At 40.0% G+C, this 22,193-nt stretch overlaps 2 protein-coding genes across 2 annotated transcripts; both read left to right on the top strand.

Annotated features, from left to right (window-relative positions):
* The first annotated feature begins 705 nt into the window (after positions 1 to 705).
* On the top strand, positions 706 to 9,138 carry rcor3 (REST corepressor 3). Its single transcript, XM_059569902.1, has 12 exons — positions 706 to 994; positions 1,095 to 1,151; positions 1,851 to 1,928; positions 2,037 to 2,089; positions 2,171 to 2,332; positions 3,392 to 3,516; positions 3,609 to 3,687; positions 3,828 to 4,046; positions 6,534 to 6,611; positions 6,696 to 6,753; positions 6,846 to 7,081; positions 7,238 to 9,138. The coding sequence occupies exons 1-12, from the start codon at positions 871 to 873 to the stop codon at positions 7,574 to 7,576; spliced, it is 1,608 nt and encodes a 535-aa protein (XP_059425885.1). The 5' UTR covers positions 706 to 870; the 3' UTR covers positions 7,577 to 9,138.
* Positions 9,139 to 10,186: 1,048 nt separating this feature from the next.
* LOC132160157 (TNF receptor-associated factor 5-like) lies at positions 10,187 to 20,572 on the top strand. The gene is made up of 11 exons (XM_059569901.1): positions 10,187 to 10,338; positions 11,955 to 12,197; positions 12,293 to 12,350; positions 12,432 to 12,533; positions 12,623 to 12,787; positions 12,875 to 12,952; positions 13,238 to 13,312; positions 13,455 to 13,547; positions 13,630 to 13,749; positions 14,292 to 14,460; positions 19,575 to 20,572. The coding sequence occupies exons 2-11, from the start codon at positions 11,974 to 11,976 to the stop codon at positions 20,138 to 20,140; spliced, it is 1,650 nt and encodes a 549-aa protein (XP_059425884.1). The 5' UTR covers positions 10,187 to 10,338; positions 11,955 to 11,973; the 3' UTR covers positions 20,141 to 20,572.
* Positions 20,573 to 22,193: the final 1,621 nt, after the last annotated feature.

Here is a 22,193-nt window from a genome sequence, read left to right as displayed (position 1 = left end):
TAAAAAAATGATAAAGATTATGATATTCAGAGATATGCCAAGTAGTGCATATTATGTGTACATTTTAAATTGGCATAAAATTGTTTTTAACCCATTTTAATCCAGATTTAATTATGTATATGTATGTAATTATGTGTATTAGTGTATTAAACCAGACAAGAGATTTTGCCTATTCAGGACAGTAGTCTACCACATACCACTGATTGTTGTGAAATACTAATATATCTGATTATATGAGTTTATTGAAACCAAAGCTAGAACTAGATCCTTGTGTAATTATAAATATAAACACTCTCGTGTCAGGTTTACGTTAAGTGTGACTTGCAAATCATGAAAACTAGGATTTAAAAAAAATACAATTCTAGATTACTAAAAAAAAGCGTTTATAAATGGCTACTCAGCCATAAATGTGCTAATCATTAAACATATCTAATTTTTATTACTATATATACCTTTTCTGTTTAGTTTAATAATAAATGTAATGCACAAAAGATACATATTTGGACATTTTGAAAGGAAAACATGAAAACGTGCTTGTGATACAAAAGTGGCGCACACAAGAGCCGCGTTTCACCTTTGTTTACATGCGTCTCAATTCCTTCCGCGACGAAAACTAGATCTGGACACTTGTGTTGATCGTTAAACGAAGAGCAGAATCACGCAAACCTGCTCATTTACTTTGAACATTTGATGAAGACACGCAACAGATGTTAACGATGGAGAAACAGACAGTGAAGCTAATGAAACACGAGAGAGATACGGCGGAGGGATACCAGAGTGCGCAGCTGCGCAGAGCCACTGGACACAGAGCAAATGCTGTAGTGTTGACATATTTCATTTTTGCTCAAGATTTTCAAGCGTATCGCCACTATGCCGGGAATGATGGACAAAGGGTCGGAGTATCTGGGGAAAGGTCGCTCAAACGGGACGAAAAGCCCGTCGAACGCCTCGAATGGACATTTTTCGGACGAGAGCGGCAGCGACGACGAGCACGGTATAGCCTCGAACACCCCTGCGGAGCTTTTTTATGTATTTAAATGAAAACCAAAATCGCTTAATAAATTCGAAACATCACTCATTATTCTTGTTTTCAGATGTGGGCATGCGTGTGGGGTCCGATTATCAAGCAAATATCCCCGAGTTTGATCCAGGTAGGAAAAAGCGCCGCATTCCGCCTTTAAGAACCTGACTGACTGTGGTAGCCTCGGTACACCCATCGCGCAGAACAATCAGCGTACAAATCAGTATTTTAAACTTGTTTTCAAAGATTCGAGGTGTCGAATGGACAATTTTGTTATTTTAAATCTGTTTTTAATGTTAGTGTATGATTACATACTCATGAAAAGCTATTTGTGAAAGGTTGTTAGCTGTCTCGCTTTAGCCACTCTTCAGCTAATATACCCAGCAACTTTAACATGGGATTAAATATGAGTCCGTGTAATCTTGATATTTTTTCCTCGTTTATAAGATGTTTAAACAGGGGAAATGTTTTATAACTTGTACAATTACTGTTTATTTACTACAAAACTGCGTTTTATTTTAAAAGGCGATAAAATAGCAGTTTTGTGTGCTCTTCAGGACTGAAGTGAAAATGCCTTTTAAATTACGATTTAATTTGTGAATTTTGCAATTAAGACACAAAAGTGTGAACGGAATGTGATTTAACCCTCAAATAACTGCAACACTAAATAATAATTATTATAATGTTTTTTTTATATATAAATATTGTTAATATAGATTTATTGTTAATACTCTTAGGGAAATTATTGTAGTTTTTAAATCGTGTTGCATTAACATTACAAGTTGTTTGGACAATTTTAATGCATACTTTTTGTACTGTAATTGTGTAGGCTCCACAAAATACAGCGATAAAGACAACGGTGGCATGTTGGTTTGGTCTCCATATCACACAATAGTTGACTCTAAATGTAAGTATTTGCATTTATTTATTTTTGGGCATTTCATTTATCATAGTGACAGCATCATGCATTATTGTGTACGTGTGTGTATTATTATTATTATTATTTTCTTTTCAGTGGACGAGTACATTGCAATTGCGAAAGAAAAGCATGGATACAATGTTGAGCAGGTGAGTTACGAGCACGCAGTCCTCAAAGACGACGTCGTTGTCAGGGTTGATCAATGTATGGATGTCTTCTGTGCTCCACAGGCTCTCGGCATGCTCTTTTGGCACAAACACAACATCGAGAAGTCCCTTGCTGATCTGCCCAACTTCACACCCTTCCCAGATGAGTGGACGGTGGAGGACAAGGTGTTGTTTGAGCAAGCGTTCAGTTTTCACGGGAAGAGCTTTCATCGGATCCAGCAGATGGTGAGTCATCACTGCTAGCATTACTGAGCTAACAGTGACATGTCTTCAAACTGAGAGGCTTACGCTCATTAGAAATCTGTCCAGGTCACATTTAATCCCAGAAACAGAAATGAGAAATAATACTTCAGGGCAATGCATTGTGACACTTTACCAACAACTTCGCCTAACCATAATGCAGAAGTATTATGATTAGGTTTTTGTATACTATTGTAATGGTACATTTAGGTTTCTGTGTGTGTTAAATAATTTTCATCTTGTTATTGTAATACAGGAACTGTTCTGTAAAATTACAGTAAATTACTGTAATCCATTAACTTTTTAAAAAACACTTGCCTGCAACACTGGGGTTTTAATTCATCTTCGACGGACGTATTGATCTGTTGGTCACACTGTTTCACATGATATGAATTTGCAGGTACATTTCCCAGAACTTACACTGAGAAGCGCAGTGAAATGTGAAACTCCACTTGTTTCCGCGTATGAATGGAGGTCAAAGGAACGAAAAGTGTAGAGTGACGGCACCTTTACTCCAGTCTTCAGTGTCACATGATCCTGCAGAAATCATTCGAATATACTGATTTGCAAAAGATTTCTCTTTCAAATAAATGCTGTGCTTTTGAACATCACTCTCTTTGCAGCTTCTGCTTTCTATTCATTGAAGAACCCTAAAAAGTGCATCAAAATGCATGGTACAAAAACAGCTTTACACAATAAGATAATACATTATACTGTGCAACAAATTAATAACCAAGCACCTATGATAATTTATGACAGAGCAGCATATCTGAATGATTTCTGAAGATCATGTGACACTGAAGACTGGAGTAATGATGCTGAAAATACAGCTTTATCATCAAAGCAATAAATTCAATTTTCAAATGTTTAAATGCAAAACAGTTATTTAAATTGTTTTATTTAACAGTATTAATTTACTGTGTTTTTGAATAAATTATAGCAGCCCTGGTTTCTTTCAAAAACATTTTATTGCTAAAATTATTATTATTATTAATATTTTTTTTACACTCTTCCTAAATCCTTGAATTTGATAATTGATTGCAGTTGCCGGACAAATCCATATCCAGTCTTGTGAAGTACTACTATTCATGGAAAAAAACACGATCCCGAACGAGTCTAATGGACCGACAAGCGCGAAAGCTGGCAAACCGGAATAATCCAGATGAAAGGTAACTTATCCATTCGATCTTTGAGCTCATTTATGAGTTGATACAAGTTTTAAGTGTTTCTGGTCTTTCTGTTTTTGCTTTTGACTTGATAGTGAGGAAGAGATGGAGGAGGCCAACCCCGTTGAGACCAACGACAGTGATTATGACCCTACGAAAGAGGCCAAGAAGGAGGTAATGGGACTTTCTAATAAATACATATTCAGATTATTTAAAAAACAGTTTCCAGAAGCATGTTAAAGTTGTCTATTGATTCCTCTATGTTGAATCTTCTTCCAGTGTCTCAGTGCAGTGTTTTGGTTTTCCCCTGACAGAGTCATGCAGAGCCTCAGACGCTGAGCTCCAAAATTGCTCTGGGCCGGAGAGAGCACCAGACGCTGCAGCACCGTCACCACAGCCAGCGCTCCAAGTGCCGCCCTCCCAAAGGCATGTACCTCACACAGGAGGACGTGGTGGCCGTGTCCTGCAGCTCCAGCGCCGCTAACTCTGTCCTGCGTCAGCTGGACATGGAGCTGGTGTCCCTGAAACGACAGGTATGGCCACGAATCAACAAGAGGTTCAAAAAAATCCTTCTGGAATTAATGTCAGTGTAAGCCTTAGAAGATCATGTTCTAATGTTCTATTTTAACCAGTTAACCGTTAACTGGCAGTAAGAATTGACTGATTTATTAGTGTAGTGGTCTATGTACATTCTGCTGAAAAATAGTAATAGATTTCTGGCACATACTTTTATTTTGACGGGTTACTGTACCTTTACAGTTCTGTGTATGTGATATAGGGCGGTCAACAAATATTCTAAATTCGAATATGTATTCGAATAGTTTTAAAAAAACGAATTTCGAAGGTGAAAATTAATATTCGAATAAAAAAAAAAAATGTGGAAAAAAAGGCCCGCGGTAGTAGAGGCGTGGTTGTCTGCTTTGCGAGTGGGCCGCTAGCGCGCCTGAGGGTTCAGGGACAGGTCACAGCTTCACAGGAGTCGCACTGTCTGGCACAGCATCACTGCTGAAAGTTGACGCGTCTTCATGGAAGATGGCAGCAAGTGCAGAGCCCAACTCGACCGCAGCAGAGAAAATGAGGTAAAATTGTTGACCCGTGAGATAAAGTTGTATGCGAGCTATTTAAGATACAGTAAGCATACCATTCGACCACTAGCAACATGAGGTCACATCTCAAAAATGTGCACCCAAATGAGCATGGCATAATGTGTGGAACTCCAGCTAAACAGTCACGTCTCGACACTTAGCGTTACTTTGAATCGCCCGCCGCAAGCACTTTGTCTGCAACACGACAAGAGGCCATAACGGATAAAATAATTTTGTTCATTTGTAAGGACATGAGACCGATCAGTATCGCGGATGGGGCACGCTTCGGGGAGTTCTGTCAAGCAATGGATCCGAGGTTTGATTATTTATCGTTTCATGTCAAGGAAAAGTTCCATGTTTACCACAGCACAGCTCGCTCGGAGCATTCAATGTCAGTTCTATATGCTGTAAAACTTCAATTAATATTAATAATATTTGTTTCAATCACTGAATGAAGCCTGCTATATTTGGGACAACAGTCGCGACCTTAAATTGCTTGCACAAAAATGTGTTTGTTCATTTAAACCATTATGCGCAGAGAACGTGAGAGTGAGAGAGCGTCTGCAGTCTTGGACATTAGTTGATTTCCTTGTTTTTGTGTAGGTAATACGTTGTCATACATGTTTAAACTTAAATAGACTATCTATACAAGTAGTTATGTCTCTTTGTATTATTTTTGCCTGTTATTGACGTAATTTTCAGCATCATTACTCCAGTCTTCAGTGTCACATGATCTTCAGAAATCATTCAGATATGCTGCTCTGTCATAAATTATCATAGGTGCTTGGTTATTAATTTGTTATTAATGAGCATTGACAACATGCGCCACCAGATGTTCGAATAGTTCGAATATTCGTGTATTTTTTAGAGGGAATATTCGAACGTCAATTTTGAGCAATTTTGACAGCCCTAATGTGATACTACAGTGTATGATGTGATACATGACGCTAGTTGTACTCAAATCAAACGGTCAGATGCTCATGAAGTGACTCTCATAGCAGTTCTGGAGATGTCCTTCAAGTGTTTACGTCCTAATTTAGTGAGACGACAGATGAAATCACAGTGAGCGTCACGCGCGCTTCAGTGTGTGTAACGTTAATGAATGAAGCCGTGCTTCTGTGCCATTCATTAACACAGACACGCAGAACATGCAGCATTCATATTTAAATAGACTTTTCCGGCTTTAATATTTGCAAATATTACTCCATATCGCGATTTGATGTAAGTGCAATGACCTACTTTTAAATTCCGTGACATTCCGCGTTAAACTGTAAATTCCGTTTTTATGACTGGATTCCGCGATTCCGTGCACGTTTTCTGCATCACGGAAATCTTAGGGCCCTACAGTAGACATCTGCCTGCTGTTCGTCCGACGCCTTAAAACCGAAGTATCTCCATATAATGGAGCCAGTTGTCCTTTTTTTAAGACGTTTTTTTTAGACTAGCTCTGTACACGCGAGGGGAGGGGGGACAAAAGCAAGGAGGCGGGGGCGAGCACAGCACAGAGAAGGCAAACAAGCAAAGTGGCGGAATCAGAATTAAATATAAACAATATATCGATATATACGATATGTCAAAATCCATATTGTGTTTAAAAAATATCTGGATATATTTTAAATATCGAGATATCGCCCACCCCTAGCCTAGGGATTATGTTTTTCTCCGCTCGTAGAAGTGCTGCGGGTGCTTGATGTGGTGTGACCAAGTGAATCCTCATGTTCTGTTGTTTGCACATGTAAAATGAATCCCTAGAAGACGAATTAAGGTATTTTTAACAGGTCATAGACACTTATCCTATCTAATTCTGAATTAAAATAATGTTAATAGTTAATAATCGGTTAACAAGCATCAGTTGTGGGTTTGGAGAAATAACCGAGAATGAGCATCGCTATTCTACATGTTGTTTCTTCCTCACAAGTTTACCTGTTTTTCTAGGTTCAGAATGCCAAGCAGTTAAACAGTGGACTTAAGCAGAAGATTGAAGATGGCATTGATGAGTTCAGACTTCCTGAGGTGACTCCCTTCTGCTTGCACTTGTTCTCATATGCACTTTAATCTGCATATCGACATTTTGCTCAATGTTACGTCTTGTTCCAGTGCACCCAAAAAATTAATGCCCGCTGGACAACAGACGAGCAGCTTTTGGCAGTGCAAGGTAAGTAAATGGTTAAAGCCATCAGTTATGTACCTGTTATTATTATACCAAATGTCACTCGCAACATCTTATGCCTATGCTCTTATATCTAGGAGTACGAAAGTACGGGAAGGACTTCCAGGCTATTGCTGATGTGATCGGGAATAAAACGGTGGGGCAGGTGAAGAACTTCTTTGTGAACTATCGGCGCCGCTTTAACTTGGACGAGGTGCTTCAGGAATGGGAGGCGGAGCAGGGAACCCCCAACGGAGACGATGCCAACTCTGGCGAGGATGGAAAGAACAGCAACATCTCCTCGGGAAAGAGCACCGATGAGGAAGAGGAAGAGGTAAGCGTTGAAACTGTAATGCCTCTCATATGAAGTAATCGTCAGATCAACACGTGCTTTACATCTTTGTCCACTGTCTGCTCTGTTTTTCTCCAGAAGGTATGAAAAAAAAATGAAACCAGTGTTAAGTTGTCTTCACCTTTCTTTCCTAATCAGGGTCAGGTGACCCCAGCCTCGGGTCCGTCTCCTGTAGCCACATCAGTGTCTCTAACATCAGCCAGCAGCTCCAGCTCTCTGAACCAGCCTCCACCTCTTCTGCGTCCATCTCTTCCTGCCACTCCAGCGCTACACCGTCAGCCTCCGCCTCTGCAGCAGCAGGCCCGCTTCCTTCAGCCCCGTCCTGCCCTGAACCAGCCCCCGCCGCTCATCCGGCCCTCCACCCCCCTCCCTCCGCGCCTCAACCCCCGCCCCACAGCCCCTGTACCCGCGCCGGGCCAGCAGCCGCCCACTCTGGTGGGCATCCCGTCCGACTCGCCCTCCTCCTCTCTACACTGAGGTGTTTTATATTTGTGACATTGCTGATGAAGGTAATAATTGGTTAGAAGTTCTCGTTGTGAATACTAGGAAACAAAACATTGTTTTAAACTGTATATATTAGCTATGTAACTTTCTATTTATTTGAACTGAATTTTTATTTTATTTTAGATTTTGTAATCATGTTGTAACATTGTACTTTAAAGCGATGGTTCACCCAAAGATTAAAATCTCCCCATGATTTACTCGCCCTCAAGCCATCCTAGGTGTACATGACTGTCTTGTTTTCAGATGAGTACGATCGGAGTTATATTAAAGAATGTCTTGGCTCGTCCAGGTTTTATAATGGCAGTGAATGGCTGTTGAGATTTTGAAGCCCAATAAGGTGCGTTCATCCATCATAAAAAGTGCCCAACACGGCACCAGGTGGTTAATAAAGGCCTTCTGAAGCAAAGAGATGTTTGTATAAGGAAAAAAGTTAAATAGACAAGTTTTGTTTGCAGCAAAGTAAGACCCAGTCTCTTCTTGGTTTATATCAAAATCCTCTGACATTTTTCTTTTACAATTCCTCATTTTGCGCTTCTAATTCGTTACTGGTGTTTTGTTTTGCTCTCTCCTCTGCGTTTCCACGTTCATCACTTCTCTCTCGTGAACGTGTGTACGACAGTTAAGGTTACTGTATATCAAATAAAAAAAAATTCTTGCACATGCAATCAGTTTGTTTCAGAAGGCCTTAATTAACCCGTAGGAAGCACTTTTTATGATGGATGGATGCACTTTATTGGGCTTCAAAATCTCAACAGCCATTCACTGCCATTATAAACCATGAAAGAGCCAGTACATTAACTATAACTCCGATTGGATTCATCTGAAAGAAGACCATCATATACTCGTAGGATGCCTTGATGGCGAGTAAATCACCGGGTAATTTCCATTTTTGGGTGAACCATCGCTTTAGGTCTTCAAAATATTGTGTTCTATCTCCGCACTTTTTCTTGTTGTCCTTCAGTATCTATGATGTAACAGCAGACCTCTTTAAAATGGTTTTGCTTGTTATTTTGTTGTTCACCTGTGTCTGTGGTTGATTATTATGTGTTTCATATTTTAATATTTGGTGCTACAGGCTGACACAATATCACCTGTCCAAATTCTCTTGCCATCAAAGTGCTCTTAACAAGAAAATATAATCTCATACTTAATTGAAATCATAGAAAATTCCTACTGTCATACCTTTTTTTTATAACTTTTTTGCCTCGTCTGTTAATTATAATCTAATCGGGGTTTATGTATAAACCTGTTTGACTTGCAGAATAGTGTAAACACTTTCCACCAGGCGTTAAGCTGTTGAAGTGAGTTGTTTGATTAGTGGTGTGCTGTTTAATCAGAATATGCATGTAGCGTTACCCTTCTTCTACCACGTAAAGAGTGCAGTTGATCAGATCATACACACATGCACAGAGTTTTCCCATTAAGGTCTATATTCTGGTTAAACTTTTATTCTGAAGGATGTTTACATAACCCACAGCTCTGAAGATTACTGTATACAAGAAATGAGAATTATCAGAATAAACTAGTGAACATTATTTCCCCTTTATTCTCTTCTGGAAACAATGGTAATGCCCTTACCATTTGTGTTTAGTATTTTAAGCAACTAATTTTTCATTGATGTTATTAATATTACATAACAAAGTAAATTTATATCACAAGATATCACAAGTTTTTTTTAAATACATTTCTTCATTGTAGAACACATGTAGTTTTGCTCCAAGATGTATTAATCCAGAATGACCTTAGTTTGGACGTGCAGATATTCAGTTGCAGTGTTTTTAAGGTCTTCACACTGTCTCATTCGTATCTTTAAAAAAGGAATTGTTAATCTGGTTATGGTAGTCTACATTTACATAATCAGAATATGACCAATCTTGAATTAATGCTGGAATATTCTTGTGCATGCAGACAGTCACTGTGTACATGTTTCACTTGTGTAGAAATTTAACCATGATTTATCTAGTTTTCTTGGTAGTTCCTTAGAAGTTATTTTTATTTTATTTTTATTTTTTTTAAGTCTTAACTAGGTTTTTATTTGTGTGCTCCTTGCACTTAGAAAATAATGTTAATGCTTATTTCAGTGCTGTTTCTACTCAATGCAGATTGGCTGAATATAAAAAAGTGCTTGATGTCTCAAAAAATAAACAATGTTTTGACGATATTAAGCGCTTTTACTTAAGTTTTACTTTTTTTTAAAAATGCAAACTAATTGCATTTTTAAAGAACGGGTTGTAGGCAGCTCAGAGTGTGGTGGCATTATATGTAAAATATTGAAAAGTCTCTTCTCTAAATCTGTGCCTAAAGCATGTTCATATATGTGAAGTGTCGTATGGAAACATTAAAACACGTTTGAACACTGACTGTTAGACGTTTTCTTTCCTATTTCAGTTGAAAGACGCATTCGAGTGCTATTTATGGAGTAATTATTTTAGTTTCTCTTACTCGTCTACAGAAACTTTCCGCTCAAGAAATTACAAAACCTACTACAGCCAAGGCTTCCTGTATGAATATTCATTAGCTCGCTGCTGTGACGCCACCTAATTAATATTCATGAGCCCATGTCTTCGTCGTAATAGGATTGGTCATTCCGTTTTCCGCTCGCGCGCCCGAAATAAGAGGGACGTGCTGAGACGCGTAGCTGTCAAATATTAGATATCAAGAGGATTGACTTGTATGAATCCACTGAAACTCGAGCACATTAATCTGAATGAGCTGTTAACGCCATCAGCCCTCAGGTATGTAAAGCCATGCATTTTGACATCACTTCTTCGAGTTATCTAGCTGACAGTGTGAAGCGAAAGTAAATGTGGACTAGATGTGATGGACCTGTATCTTTCTCTAGGGTTGAGTTCAGACTGACAGTGTCATGTTGCTCTGGGGGTTCCCCATGTGTTTGCTATCTCTCTCTCGCTCAGGAACAGACCACGGTGTGCTTTAAAACTGTTTCATTAACACAAGCAGCGTCCGCTGATTAATGGGTCGATCCTGTCACTTTAACTGGGTCACAACGACGTCATAATCGGGTTTTAACTATGCGCTGATGAATGAAAGTCTCCTTTGTTATCGCTTTACTCTATTTTGTTGTGTATGTGAGTAGAGAAGACGTTAAATGTCAACCGTAATGACTATTAATCATGGAAAAGGGTACATGATGACTATTTGTTCACATTTCTAAACGCTTTGTAGGTTTATAAAACTAAAAGTCAAATTAAAGTGTGTCTGTCGGCCTAGTAACACCTCCTAACTATGTTCCAAGATAGCACACAGGTTATTAAAATTAATTAGTTTTAGATCGCATAGTGCATTTATTAAGCGAACACAGTTTATTTGATCTAAAAGTAAAATGAAGTCTTCCTAAATATATATATATATATGGCTTATAAGGTTTATCTGACATTAGGATATATCCCCATGTCAAGCTCAGATGCTTCAAAATGTGAATTAATGGTTGCTTGCTTAAGTGCTTAAAAGAAGTGCTTACAAGAAAATGAACAGGATGGAAATAAATAGTGTAAAAAAAAAAATCTTTTTTATCAGACAGGGTTGATGGTGGGAAAAAAAACACCAAAAAGGATTAAAAAATATTAATTATAAAAATCATCACAAATGACTATAAGAGCTAAATAGGAAAGGGGGCTATCTTTAGTTTATGCGATGTTATAACGCAAAACTGACGCTAAATTGATTACAAATTAAAACGTTTTTCCAAAGATAACTTAATAAAAAAAGAATTAACACTTGGAAGGACATTTTTAAACTCATTTCAGAAGTTTAATCAAACAGGGTAAAAGCTGCCATTCAGAATATTCCAAATCCACTTCATCTTAATATAATTGAAACTTTCAAATCAACAATCATTATAAAAAATATTAATTTAATATTATGTTTTATTTTATTATAAGCATAATTTCTGAATAAAACTGAAAACGTGTGTGTTTTATTAACTTTATTATTATCTTTCTCTTTTGGGTGCAAAAAAAAGAGAGAGAGAGAAAATCGCCTTTAAAGTTGTCCAAATGAAGTTCTTAGCAATGCATATTACTAATCAGAAATTAAGTTCTGACGTATTTATGGTAGGAAATTTACGAAATATCTTCATGGAACATGATCTTTGCTTAATATCCTAATGATTTTCGTCATAAAAGAAAAATCGATAATTTTGTCCCATACAATGTATTTTTAGCTGCTTTTGGAGCACAACCAGAATCATATAAAGGCTTAATTCAGCTCTTATAGCTTCTTTGTGATATTTGGTCCAGCTGTTTTTGATGTTGATTTAGATCAACATCAGTGATGCTAAAAACAAAAGAGGGGCCTGAAACAGAACTGCTCATCTGTGGCTGTGTCCCAGTTGATTTCGGCAGGTTTCCATGGCTGCGGAGGAGAACGAGTGTCCCGGGCCTGGCTTGACCCGGCAGAACTCCGAGCTCATGAGGTCATGGGAGCTGGAAGCCACTCTGACCAATCGCACGCTGCGCTTCGTGCTGCGCTTAGAGCAGCAGTTCATCTGCCCGTCCTGCGGCGGGATCGTCCTGAACCCTCACCAGACGGGCTGCGGGCACATCTTCTGCGCTCGGTGCGTCAGGGCCTACATGTAAGAGATACTCATTCGCCCAGTCAAATCAACAAGCTGCTGCATACCAGCCAAGATAAATAGTGCATACTTTAATAATGACTTCCTCTTTTCAGTGGAAATGGGGGAAGTTCGAAGTGTCCCTTAGACAGCATTCCTATAAAGCCAGAAGAGGTGAGATTATTGACATTTTAAATGCACTTAGCTTTGTGTTTTTCATTATATTTCACTGAATGGCAATTCCAATGCGTGCAGATTTTTCAAGACAACTGTTGTAAACGGGAACTGCTAAACTTAGAGATCTACTGCACCAACGCCCCAGACTGCACACAGAGGGTTACCCTGTGTGACCTTCAGGTAAAACACAAAACGTGTCCTAATATATAACTGTATGTCTGTACACGACACGTCATCCAGAATAACAGCACAATACCTCTCTTTCTCAGGATCATCTGAAAGCATGCCAGTATGAGCGGATAAGATGTTCAAATGTAGGGTGCAATGACACTGTGTTACGCAGAAACCTAACGGACCATCAGAGGAACGTCTGCTCCTTCCGCTTGGAGTCCTGCCCTCACTGCAGACAGTCGCTCCCCGCGTCTCAGCTGCTGGTCAGGACGCGTCCCTCTCTCAATACTGCATACAGTACACTCAGCTGAGCTCTGCTTGTTTCTGATCTCGCCTCTGAACTGTGACAGGTCCATCAGAAGAACTCGTGCATGGAAATAGAAATACTGTGTCCCAACAAGTGTCTTCAGATGATCAGAAGACACAAGGTGTGCACAGTCAGATGCTTCATGAATATGCATCTAATTGCTCTCTTTAGATTAATATGGAGCACCTAAAGTGCCACGAAAATGGAAGAATCATGCAACAGAAAAAATTCTACTCTAATGCTTTCACATTTACTCAGAATCAGTGTTGTGTTCACATAAGAAACGTTGCATTCTCTCGCAAAACTATTGCATTCCCCACAGAAACTTTTTTTCCATTAATACGTCCATTTCGGGGCTCCACGAATAGTCAGGTATTTTAATTTGCTTGTTGATCCTCATTTGCAGCTGCAAGCTCATGCTGACGAGTGTCTCGAAGTGGAGACTGACTGCATTTATAAAAGCTACGGCTGCACATTCAGAGTAAGGAAACCCTATAATTTAACAGTAAAGCTAGTGAAAGCGTCTTTTTATTAATGCGTTGCAGTTCAATAAATGTTTCAGTTTGCCTGGAGCTGTGACACGTTTTCAGATCTTAGCCGCTGAAGTCTTGTCTTTCTTCCAGGGGAAAAGAGGGAAAGTGCAAGTTCATGAAAACTCAGAGTTCAGTTCCCATGTTCGGCTTGTTCTGGAAAGCAACGCCAAACTTGAGAAACGGGTATGAAACAAGCTGGTGGAGAACTGATGGTAGATTGAAGGTTTAGTGAAGTATGTTGTATGTAACACACGTATGGTTGTAGGTGGAGCAGCTGCAGCAGGATATGTTAGTCCAGCAGGGGGTACTGAAGGACAAAAGTCTTGTGGTCAGTAATCTGGACCGGGATATCACCCTGTGTGACAGCACTCTTACTACTTTACAGGTAAAGAAACCCTGTGTTAAATACAATAATAAAAATAAGCGAATTACATTGTAATTTCCGAACCAAAGTCTTTGTCTCAAATTCTCACAATACCAAGGAACAGTCAACTTGTTTCTGAAACTATAGCAGCAACAATTTTCACTCTAATGTTATTCAGAGAATCCTCAGCTTTCATTGTACAATAATATGTTATTGCAATTATTTATCTGGTCATTATTTATTTTCATCTCATGCGTTCAAGAGATCAAAAACGTCACTTCCTGAGAAACTGGTACAAAATATCAATAATAAATGAGAGTTGCTGCAACTGGGGAAGTCAGCATGGCTATTTTTCCTACGTAATAGATAACTTCTGAAACACAATAACAAACACTGGTGCATTTGGATGCCTGATGTTCGTGAATGCAATCGTGTGAGACAGTTCTTCACCGAATGATTTTGATGACAGACTTTGGCTCAAGCAATGATTAAAGCAACATTTAAGATGATGTGCACAAAGATTGGTCCACTAGTTATTCTGGTTAGTTGTGTTTGTTTGGCAGAGGTCTGTGGAGGAGCAGCGAGTGCGGATCTGCAGCGTTCAGCGTGAACTGAGGGATCTGCGGGGTGTTCTGGGCTCTGAACTGGGCGAAGAGCTCCCGAGCATTCGTGCATCGCTGGACTCCCTCAGACAGCAGGTGGCCGTCACTGAAAGCCTCAGAGAACACCTGGGTAAGTCAAGACTGATGGGCCACTTGAATGTTGACAGTTTGCTTGAAGTGACCTGCTGGACATGATGGGTGAAGCTCAAAATGCACAATGCAAACATATTTAATAACATTATGTTTGGACTCAGTTGCGCTGTTGGGTTACAAGATGCATGACCTTTGACTGTGGTGCATGAAAGGTCCCTGGCTCCTCGGGACGGCCCATCGGAGTGACCCATGGGATCCTGGGACAGGCTCCAACAACCCCATGACCCTACATGACCTACAGTTTTGAAATGGATGGGTGGATAATTATATGCTGTTTTTCCAGCCTCATTTTGCATGGAAAGCTTTAGTGGACATTAGCGTAAATTACAGGTGGCCCACCCTGCTCTTAGAGCACTGTCTTCCTGCAGATTTTAGTCAAAGTCAAAGTCACCTTTATTTATATAGCGCTTTAAACAAAATACATTGCGTCAAAGCAACTGAACAATATTCATTAGGAAAACAGTGTCAATAATGCAAAAATGATAGTTAAAGGCAGTTCATCATTGAATTCAGTTATGTCATCTCTGTTCAGTTAAATAGTCTCTGTGCATTTATTTGCAATCAAGTCAACGATATCGCTGTAGATGAAGTGTCCCCAACTAAGCAAGCCAGAGGCGACAGCGGCAAGGAACCGAAACTCCATCGGTGAAAGAATGGAGAAAAAAACCTTGGGAGAAACCAGGCTCAGTTGGGGGGCCAGTTCTCCTCTGACCAGATGAAACCAGTAGTTCAATTCCAGACTGCAGCAAAGTCAGATTGTGCAGAAGAATCATCTGTTTCCTGTGGTCTTGTCCTGGTGCTCCTCTGAGACAAGGTCTTTACAGGGGATCTGTATCTGGGGCTCTAGTTGTCCTGGTCTCCGCTGTCTTTCAGGGATGTAGAGGTCCTTTCTAGGTGCTGATCCACCATCTGGTCTGGATACGTACTGGATCCGGGTGACTGCAGTGACCCTCTGATCTGGATACAGACTGGATCTGGTGGCCATGTTGACCTCGGAATAAGAGAGAAACAGACTAATATTAGCGTAGATGCCATTCTTCTAATGATGTAGCAAGTACATAGGGTGTTATGGGAAGTGTTTCCGGTTCCGGTTTACCTAATTAATGCAGCCTAAAAATCCTTTAACGGATTTGGATAATAAAAGCATATTAATATGTTATGTGTATGCCAGGTTAAAGAGATCTTTAATCTAGATTTAAAGATTTAAAAAAATTAGTTCCAACACCCTTGGCCTGTATTCGATCCTGAACATCTTTTTGTTTGATCTCTGCAGGATTATTAGTGTAAACAGTCTTCTAGAGCCAGGTTTCTCTTTGGGTCAACTACCTGTTGAAAATAAACAGCATATGCTGGTCAGTTATGTTTTAAAGCATGGCAGCTGGTTGGAGCTGTTTTAAGCTGGTCCTTATTTGGTTTAGTAAGCAAAACCTTGAAAATATTTATTTATATAGAACTTATTTATAAAATTAGCACTTAGTTAATGCATTTTAAAGAGCTTTACAAGCAAGAAGGACCTGAGCAGGAGCTAACCAGTTTAGAACCAGCACATGGCCAGCTTAAACCAGCACATGACCAGCTTAAACCAGCACATGACCTACTTAAACCAGCACATGGCCATCTTAAACCAGCGTATGACCTGCTTAAACCAGCGTATGATCTGCTTAAGCCAGCACATGACCTGCTTAAACCAGCACAAGACCATCTTAAACCAGCACATGGCCATCTTAAACCAGCACATGACCATCTTAAACCAGCACATGGCCATCTTAAACCAGCTCATGACCATCTTAAACCAGCACATGACCATCTTAAACTAGCACATTGCCATCTTAAACCAGCACATGACCATCTTAAACCAGCACATGACCTGCTTTAACCAGCTCATGACCAGTTTAAACCAGCATATAACCAGCTTAAACCAGCACATGACCTACTTAAACCAGCACATGGCCATCTTAAACCAGCACATGACCATCTTAAACCAGCACATGGCCATCTTAAACCAGCACATGACCTGCTTAAGCCAGCTCATGACCATCTTAAAATTAGCACATGCCCATCTTAAACCAGCACATGGCCATCTTAAACCAGCACATGACCTGCTTAAGCCAGCTCATGACCATCTTAAACCAGCACATGACCTGCTTAAACCAGCTCATGACCAGTTTAAACCAGCATATGACCAGCTTAAACCAGCACATGACCTACTTAAACCAGCACATGGCCATCTTAAACCAGCACATGACCATCTTAAACCAGCACATGACCTGCTTAAACCAGCTCATGACCTGTTTAAACCAGCATATGACCAGCTTAAACCAGCACATGACCTACTTAAACCAGCACATGGCCATCTTAAACCAGCACATGACCATCTTAAACCAGCACATGGCCATCTCAAACCAGCACTTGGCCATCTTAAACCAGCACATGACCATCTTAAACCAGCACATGGCCATCTTAAACCAGCTCATGACCATCTTAAACCAGCACATGACCATCTTAAACCAGCACATGGCCATCTTAAACCAGCACATGACCATCTTAAACCAGCACATGACCTGCTTAAACCAGCTCATGACCAGTTTAAACCAGCATATGACCAGCTTAAACCAGCACATGACCTACTTAAACCAGCACATGGCCATCTTAAACCAGCACATGACCATCTTAAACCAGCACATGGCCATCTTAAACCAGCACATGACCTGCTTAAGCCAGCTCATGACCATCTTAAAATTAGCACATGCCCATCTTAAAATTAGCACATGCCCATCTTAAAATTAGCACATGCCCATCTTAAACCAGCACATGACCTGCTTAAGCCAGCACATGACCATCTTAAACCAGCACATGACCATCTTAAACCAGCTCATGACCAGTTTAAACCAGCATATGACCAGCTTAAACCAGCACATGACCTACTTAAACCAGCACATGGCCATCTTAAACCAGCACATGACCATCTTAAACCAGCACATGGCCATCTTAAAAACAGCACATGACCTGCTTAAGCCAGCTCATGACCATCTTAAACCAGCACATGACCTGCTTAAACCAGCTCATGACCAGTTTAAACCAGCACATGACCAGCCTAAACCAGCACATGACCAGCTTAAACCAGCACATGACCTACTTAAACCAGCACATGGCCATCTTAAACCAGCGTATGACCTGGTTAAACCAGCGTATGATCTGCTTAAGCCAGCACATGACCTGCTTAAACCAGCACATGACCTGCTTAAACCAGCACATGACCATCTTAAACCAGCACATGACCAGTTTAAGACAGCACATGACCTGCTTAAACCAGCACATGACCCGTTTAAACCAGCACATGACCATCTTAAACCAGCACATGACCTGCTTAAACCAGCACATGACCATTTTAAACCAGCACATGACCATCTTAAACCAGCACATGACTAGCTTAAACCATTACATGGCCATTTTAAACCAGCACATGGCCCGCTTAAGCCAGCTCATGACCATCTTAAACCAGCACATGACCAGCTTAAACCAGCACATGGCCATCTTAAACCAGCACATGACCTGCTTAAGCCAGCTCATGACCATCTTAAACCAGCACATGACCTGCTTAAACCAGCTCATGACCAGTTTAAACCAGCTCATGACCAGTTTAAACCAGCTCATGACCATCTTAAACCAGCACATGACCATCTTAAACCAGCACATGACCTGCTTAAGCCAGCTCATGACCATCTTAAACCAGCACATGACCTGCTTAAACCAGCACATGACCAGCCTAAGCCAGCTCATGACCATCTTAAACCAGCACATGACCTGCTTAAACCAGCCCATGACCAGCTTAAATCACCACATGACCTGCTTAAACCAGCACATGACCAGTTTAAACCAGCACATTACCATTTTAAACCAGCTCATGACCCTCTTAAACCAGCACATGACCTGCTTAACCAGCCCATGACCAGCTTAAATCACCACATGACCAGTTTAAACCAGCACATGACCATCTTAAACCAGCACATGACCATTTTAAACCAGCACATGACCATCTTAAACCAGCACATGACCAGCTTAAGCCAGCGCATGACCATCTTAAACCAGCACATGACCTGCTTAAACCAGCAAATGACCAGCTTAAATCACCACATGACCTGCTTAAACCAGCTCATGACCATCTTAAACCAGCACATGACCTGCTTAAACCAGCAAATGACCAGCTTAAATCACCACATGACCTGCTTAAGCCAGCGCATGACCATCTTAAACCAGCACATGACCTGCTTAAACCAGCAAATGACCAGCTTAAATCACCACATGACCTGCTTAAACCAGCTCATGACCATCTTAAACCAGCACATGACCTGCTTAAACCAGCACATGACCATTTTAAACCAGCACATGACCATCTTAAACCAGCACATGACCTGCTTAAATCACCACATGACCTGCTTAAACCAGCTCATGACCAGTTTAAACCAGCACATGACCATCTTAAACCAGCACATGACCATTTTAAACCAGCACATAACCATCTTAAACCAGCACATGACCAGCTTAAGTCAGCTCATGACCATCTTAAACCAGCTCATGACCATCTTAAACCAGCACATGACCATTTTAAACCAGCACATAACCATCTTAAATCACCACATGACCTGCTTAAACCAGCTCATGACCATCTTAAACCAGCACATGACCTGCTTAAACCAGCCCATGACCAGCTACTATGCTTCAAAACATACCTAACCAGCAAATGCTGGTTTGTTCAACAGAGTATAGTCTTTTGGTAGCGCGACCGTTTTGAGAGACCTGCCTTGCCAAACAAATTAGATAAACTTTCAAGCTTATTTGGTTACCTATTTGAATGACACATTGTTTTACTGGCCAAAACATTTGAAGGATAATGTTGCCCATGGAGTTATCAATGTTTGTTGTCATCCCAGTAATGCAAGAACTTGCTCCTGGAGGGCCACCTTCCTCCAAAGTTTAGCTTTCCATTATTTTGAAACCACAAAGATAAGAAATGCCCCACTTTTAATAGTTGAGTATGTTTACAGTACAGACCTTAAAACCAGTAGAACTGTGTGTGTTTGTGTCCTTCAGGTGCGTTAGAGCAGACGTGTCAGCGTCATACCCACTTGTTAGACATCCACGTGGAGCAGCTGCAGTGTAACGAGCAGCGTTTCCGCCAGCTGGAATCCACTTCCTTCGACGGGAAGCTCATCTGGAAAGTGCGTGACTACTGGCACCAGAAGGAGGCCGGCACGGCGCTTAACTCGACCCCCTTCTACACCAGCCGTAGCGGCTACAAGCTCAGTGTGCGGGCTTACCTCGGCGGGTACAACTCAGGGAGAGGCACTCACCTGTCGCTTTACATCACGATAATGCGCGGAGACTTCGACTCGCTCCTACCGTGGCCATTCAGACAGAACATAACCTTAACACTGCTGGATCAAAGCGGCTCGAGTAACCACGTGAGCAATACTTTCACCCCCGATACCAACAGCGATAGCTTTCATCGGCCAACGTCTGATGCTAATGTGGCCACAGGTTTCCCGAGATTCATATCCCACGGCGATCTGGAGGCCCCTCGAAATGCCGTTTATGTGAGAGACGACACGCTATTCATCAAAGTAAAGGTGGACACAACTGGATTAGAGGACTTGTAGCCTATGAGGAAAAGGAATTGTCCCAAAACAGTGTGCACAGATTCTACTGGAGTGTCATTTAATACCTGCTTGAAGACATTTGTTGTACTATCACTGGTTGTTATGTTTACATGCACAGACTTTCAATCATTTTCACTGAATGTATTTTTCTTATGTGCCATATTTATGAAATTTCAGTTTGGATGTGAATGAACAAAATTCTGCACATGAGAACAGTATCGGCGCTAAAACATAACCATTTATGATACTGATTGTCTCTAGCCAAGATCTGCCTAATGGTCTTTGTCTTGTCGGAGTGAGTGGTGCTGATCATAGCACACCCGCCTGTAACACGTTGGCTCATAAGAACATGGGTCATGTTTTAATGTTTTAATCTATCCCCATCTCTCTCTGTACTGCTTTCTAGTCAATAAAGAAACAAATCATTTCAAATAGCGGGTCTTGATGCCTGATTGAAGCTATCAGTGTTTGTTGAGGAAAAAGGACATTGGTTAGTTTGTTTTTCTGAAGCTCAGTGGTCAAAGCTGTAACAACTGGCTCTGATATTTTTAAACTTTACAGAAGTTGTTCACATGTTAAGTATTTAAATGGGCCAAAGCTAGCTATCTCTGTGGTTTAATTTGGCAAAAGTATGTAACGGTCATATTTAGAGTCAGGGAAAGTTACTTTTTAAAGTAATGCATTATAATATTGTGTTACTCTGTAAAAAGTAACTAATTGCATTACTTAGTTACTTGTAATAAATTACATTACTTTTACCTTACTCCAGCTTGGCTGGGCTTGCTTAATTGCTTTTTAATAACAAAAAACCCCAAAAATTATATTTTTAGCAACTGTAAAGGCACTTTTACACCAAATATTTTGCGTTAGTTATTTGAAAATGTCGCTCAGGTATTTCATTGTAAATGTAAAGCAATGTGATACTTTTACTAGTTGCTTGGAAAAAAATCTGATCTGATTACGTAACTTCTGTTACATGTAAAGCTTTACTCCCAAGACTGTCCATATTCTAACATATAAAAACACATTTGCTTAACTGACAAATGAAAGAAGTAAAGTTTATTCTTATGTTGTTTGGTGGAAGAATACTGTTTTTATTAATACCATTACACTTTATTTGCTCAGTTTTATTCTGTGAAACCTTACTACGTATATGGAATAACCGTTTTATAAAAGCAATAAGCCCCGTGAAGCCGTGGTTTACAGTGAATTTAATAACAGCTAAACAAACAGCTATAACAATGCCCATTAGCTGTTATAAATTCACTGTAGACCATGGCTTCTTGGGGCTTATTGCTTTAATAAGAACCACCTACTTTGGCAACCACAAAGGACAATGCTAGCTTAAAACTGCTATCAACGTGTTTTTGCTAAACACTGTTAAAACTGCATATCAACATGCTAAATACAAGGTATCCGTGTGGAGCACTGGCTGCTGTCAGGCAAAAATCTCACTGGTTTTTTACAATTAATGGAAAAATTAGTGTTTGGAAATGTAAACTGATATGTCCTACTGACACACTACTACAAAATATAGAAATAACTGAGTTTAAACCATTTTTAGCTGGTGAAATACTAGTGTTCAAATCATTTTGGCCACCACTGTATATTTTTAATTAACGTTTATTTTTATCAGTAAAGTAATATCTGTAATGTTTCCAGATGTGGTGATTAAAGATCATTTCGAAAGATCATAATTAAGAGCACATTAACGCATTTTCCTCTCAATGGATGTCATCTTCAGATCTATTTCCAATAAAATCCCACAAAATTTCTTCACCAAATTTAAAAACCCTGGTTCTGTCCCCGGTATGTACAGACCTACAGTCGTGGCCAAAAGTTTTGAGAATTACATAAATATTAGTTTTCAAAAAGTTTGCTGCTGAACTGCTTTTAGATCTTTGTTTCAGTTGTTTCTGTGATGTACCAAAATATAATTACAAGCACTTCATACGTTTCAAAGGCTTTTATCGACAATTACATGACATTTATGCAAAGAGTCAGTATTTGCAGTGTTGGCCCTTCTTTTTCAGGACCTCTGCAATTCGACTGG

The sequence above is a fragment of the Carassius carassius genome, chromosome 16 (assembly GCF_963082965.1).
Source record: "Carassius carassius chromosome 16, fCarCar2.1, whole genome shotgun sequence".
In the NCBI taxonomy this organism is placed as follows: domain Eukaryota; kingdom Metazoa; phylum Chordata; class Actinopteri; order Cypriniformes; family Cyprinidae; genus Carassius; species Carassius carassius.
The sequence above is the reverse complement of the archived record's forward strand: the minus strand, read 5'-3'. Positions and strand labels throughout refer to the sequence as shown.

Coding starts and splice junctions, on each gene's coding strand:
- rcor3 (XM_059569902.1), top strand. CDS start 871: ATGCCGGGAATGATGGACAAAGGGTCGGAGTATCTGGGGAAAGGTCGC. Junction 1,152..1,850: donor TATCCCCGAGTTTGATCCAG/GTAGGAAAAAGC, acceptor GTAATTGTGTAG/GCTCCACAAAATACAGCGAT. Junction 4,047..6,533: donor TGGTGTCCCTGAAACGACAG/GTATGGCCACGA, acceptor CTGTTTTTCTAG/GTTCAGAATGCCAAGCAGTT.
- LOC132160157 (XM_059569901.1), top strand. CDS start 11,974: ATGGCTGCGGAGGAGAACGAGTGTCCCGGGCCTGGCTTGACCCGGCAG. Junction 12,198..12,292: donor CGGTGCGTCAGGGCCTACAT/GTAAGAGATACT, acceptor TCCTCTTTTCAG/TGGAAATGGGGGAAGTTCGA. Junction 12,351..12,431: donor TTCCTATAAAGCCAGAAGAG/GTGAGATTATTG, acceptor CAATGCGTGCAG/ATTTTTCAAGACAACTGTTG.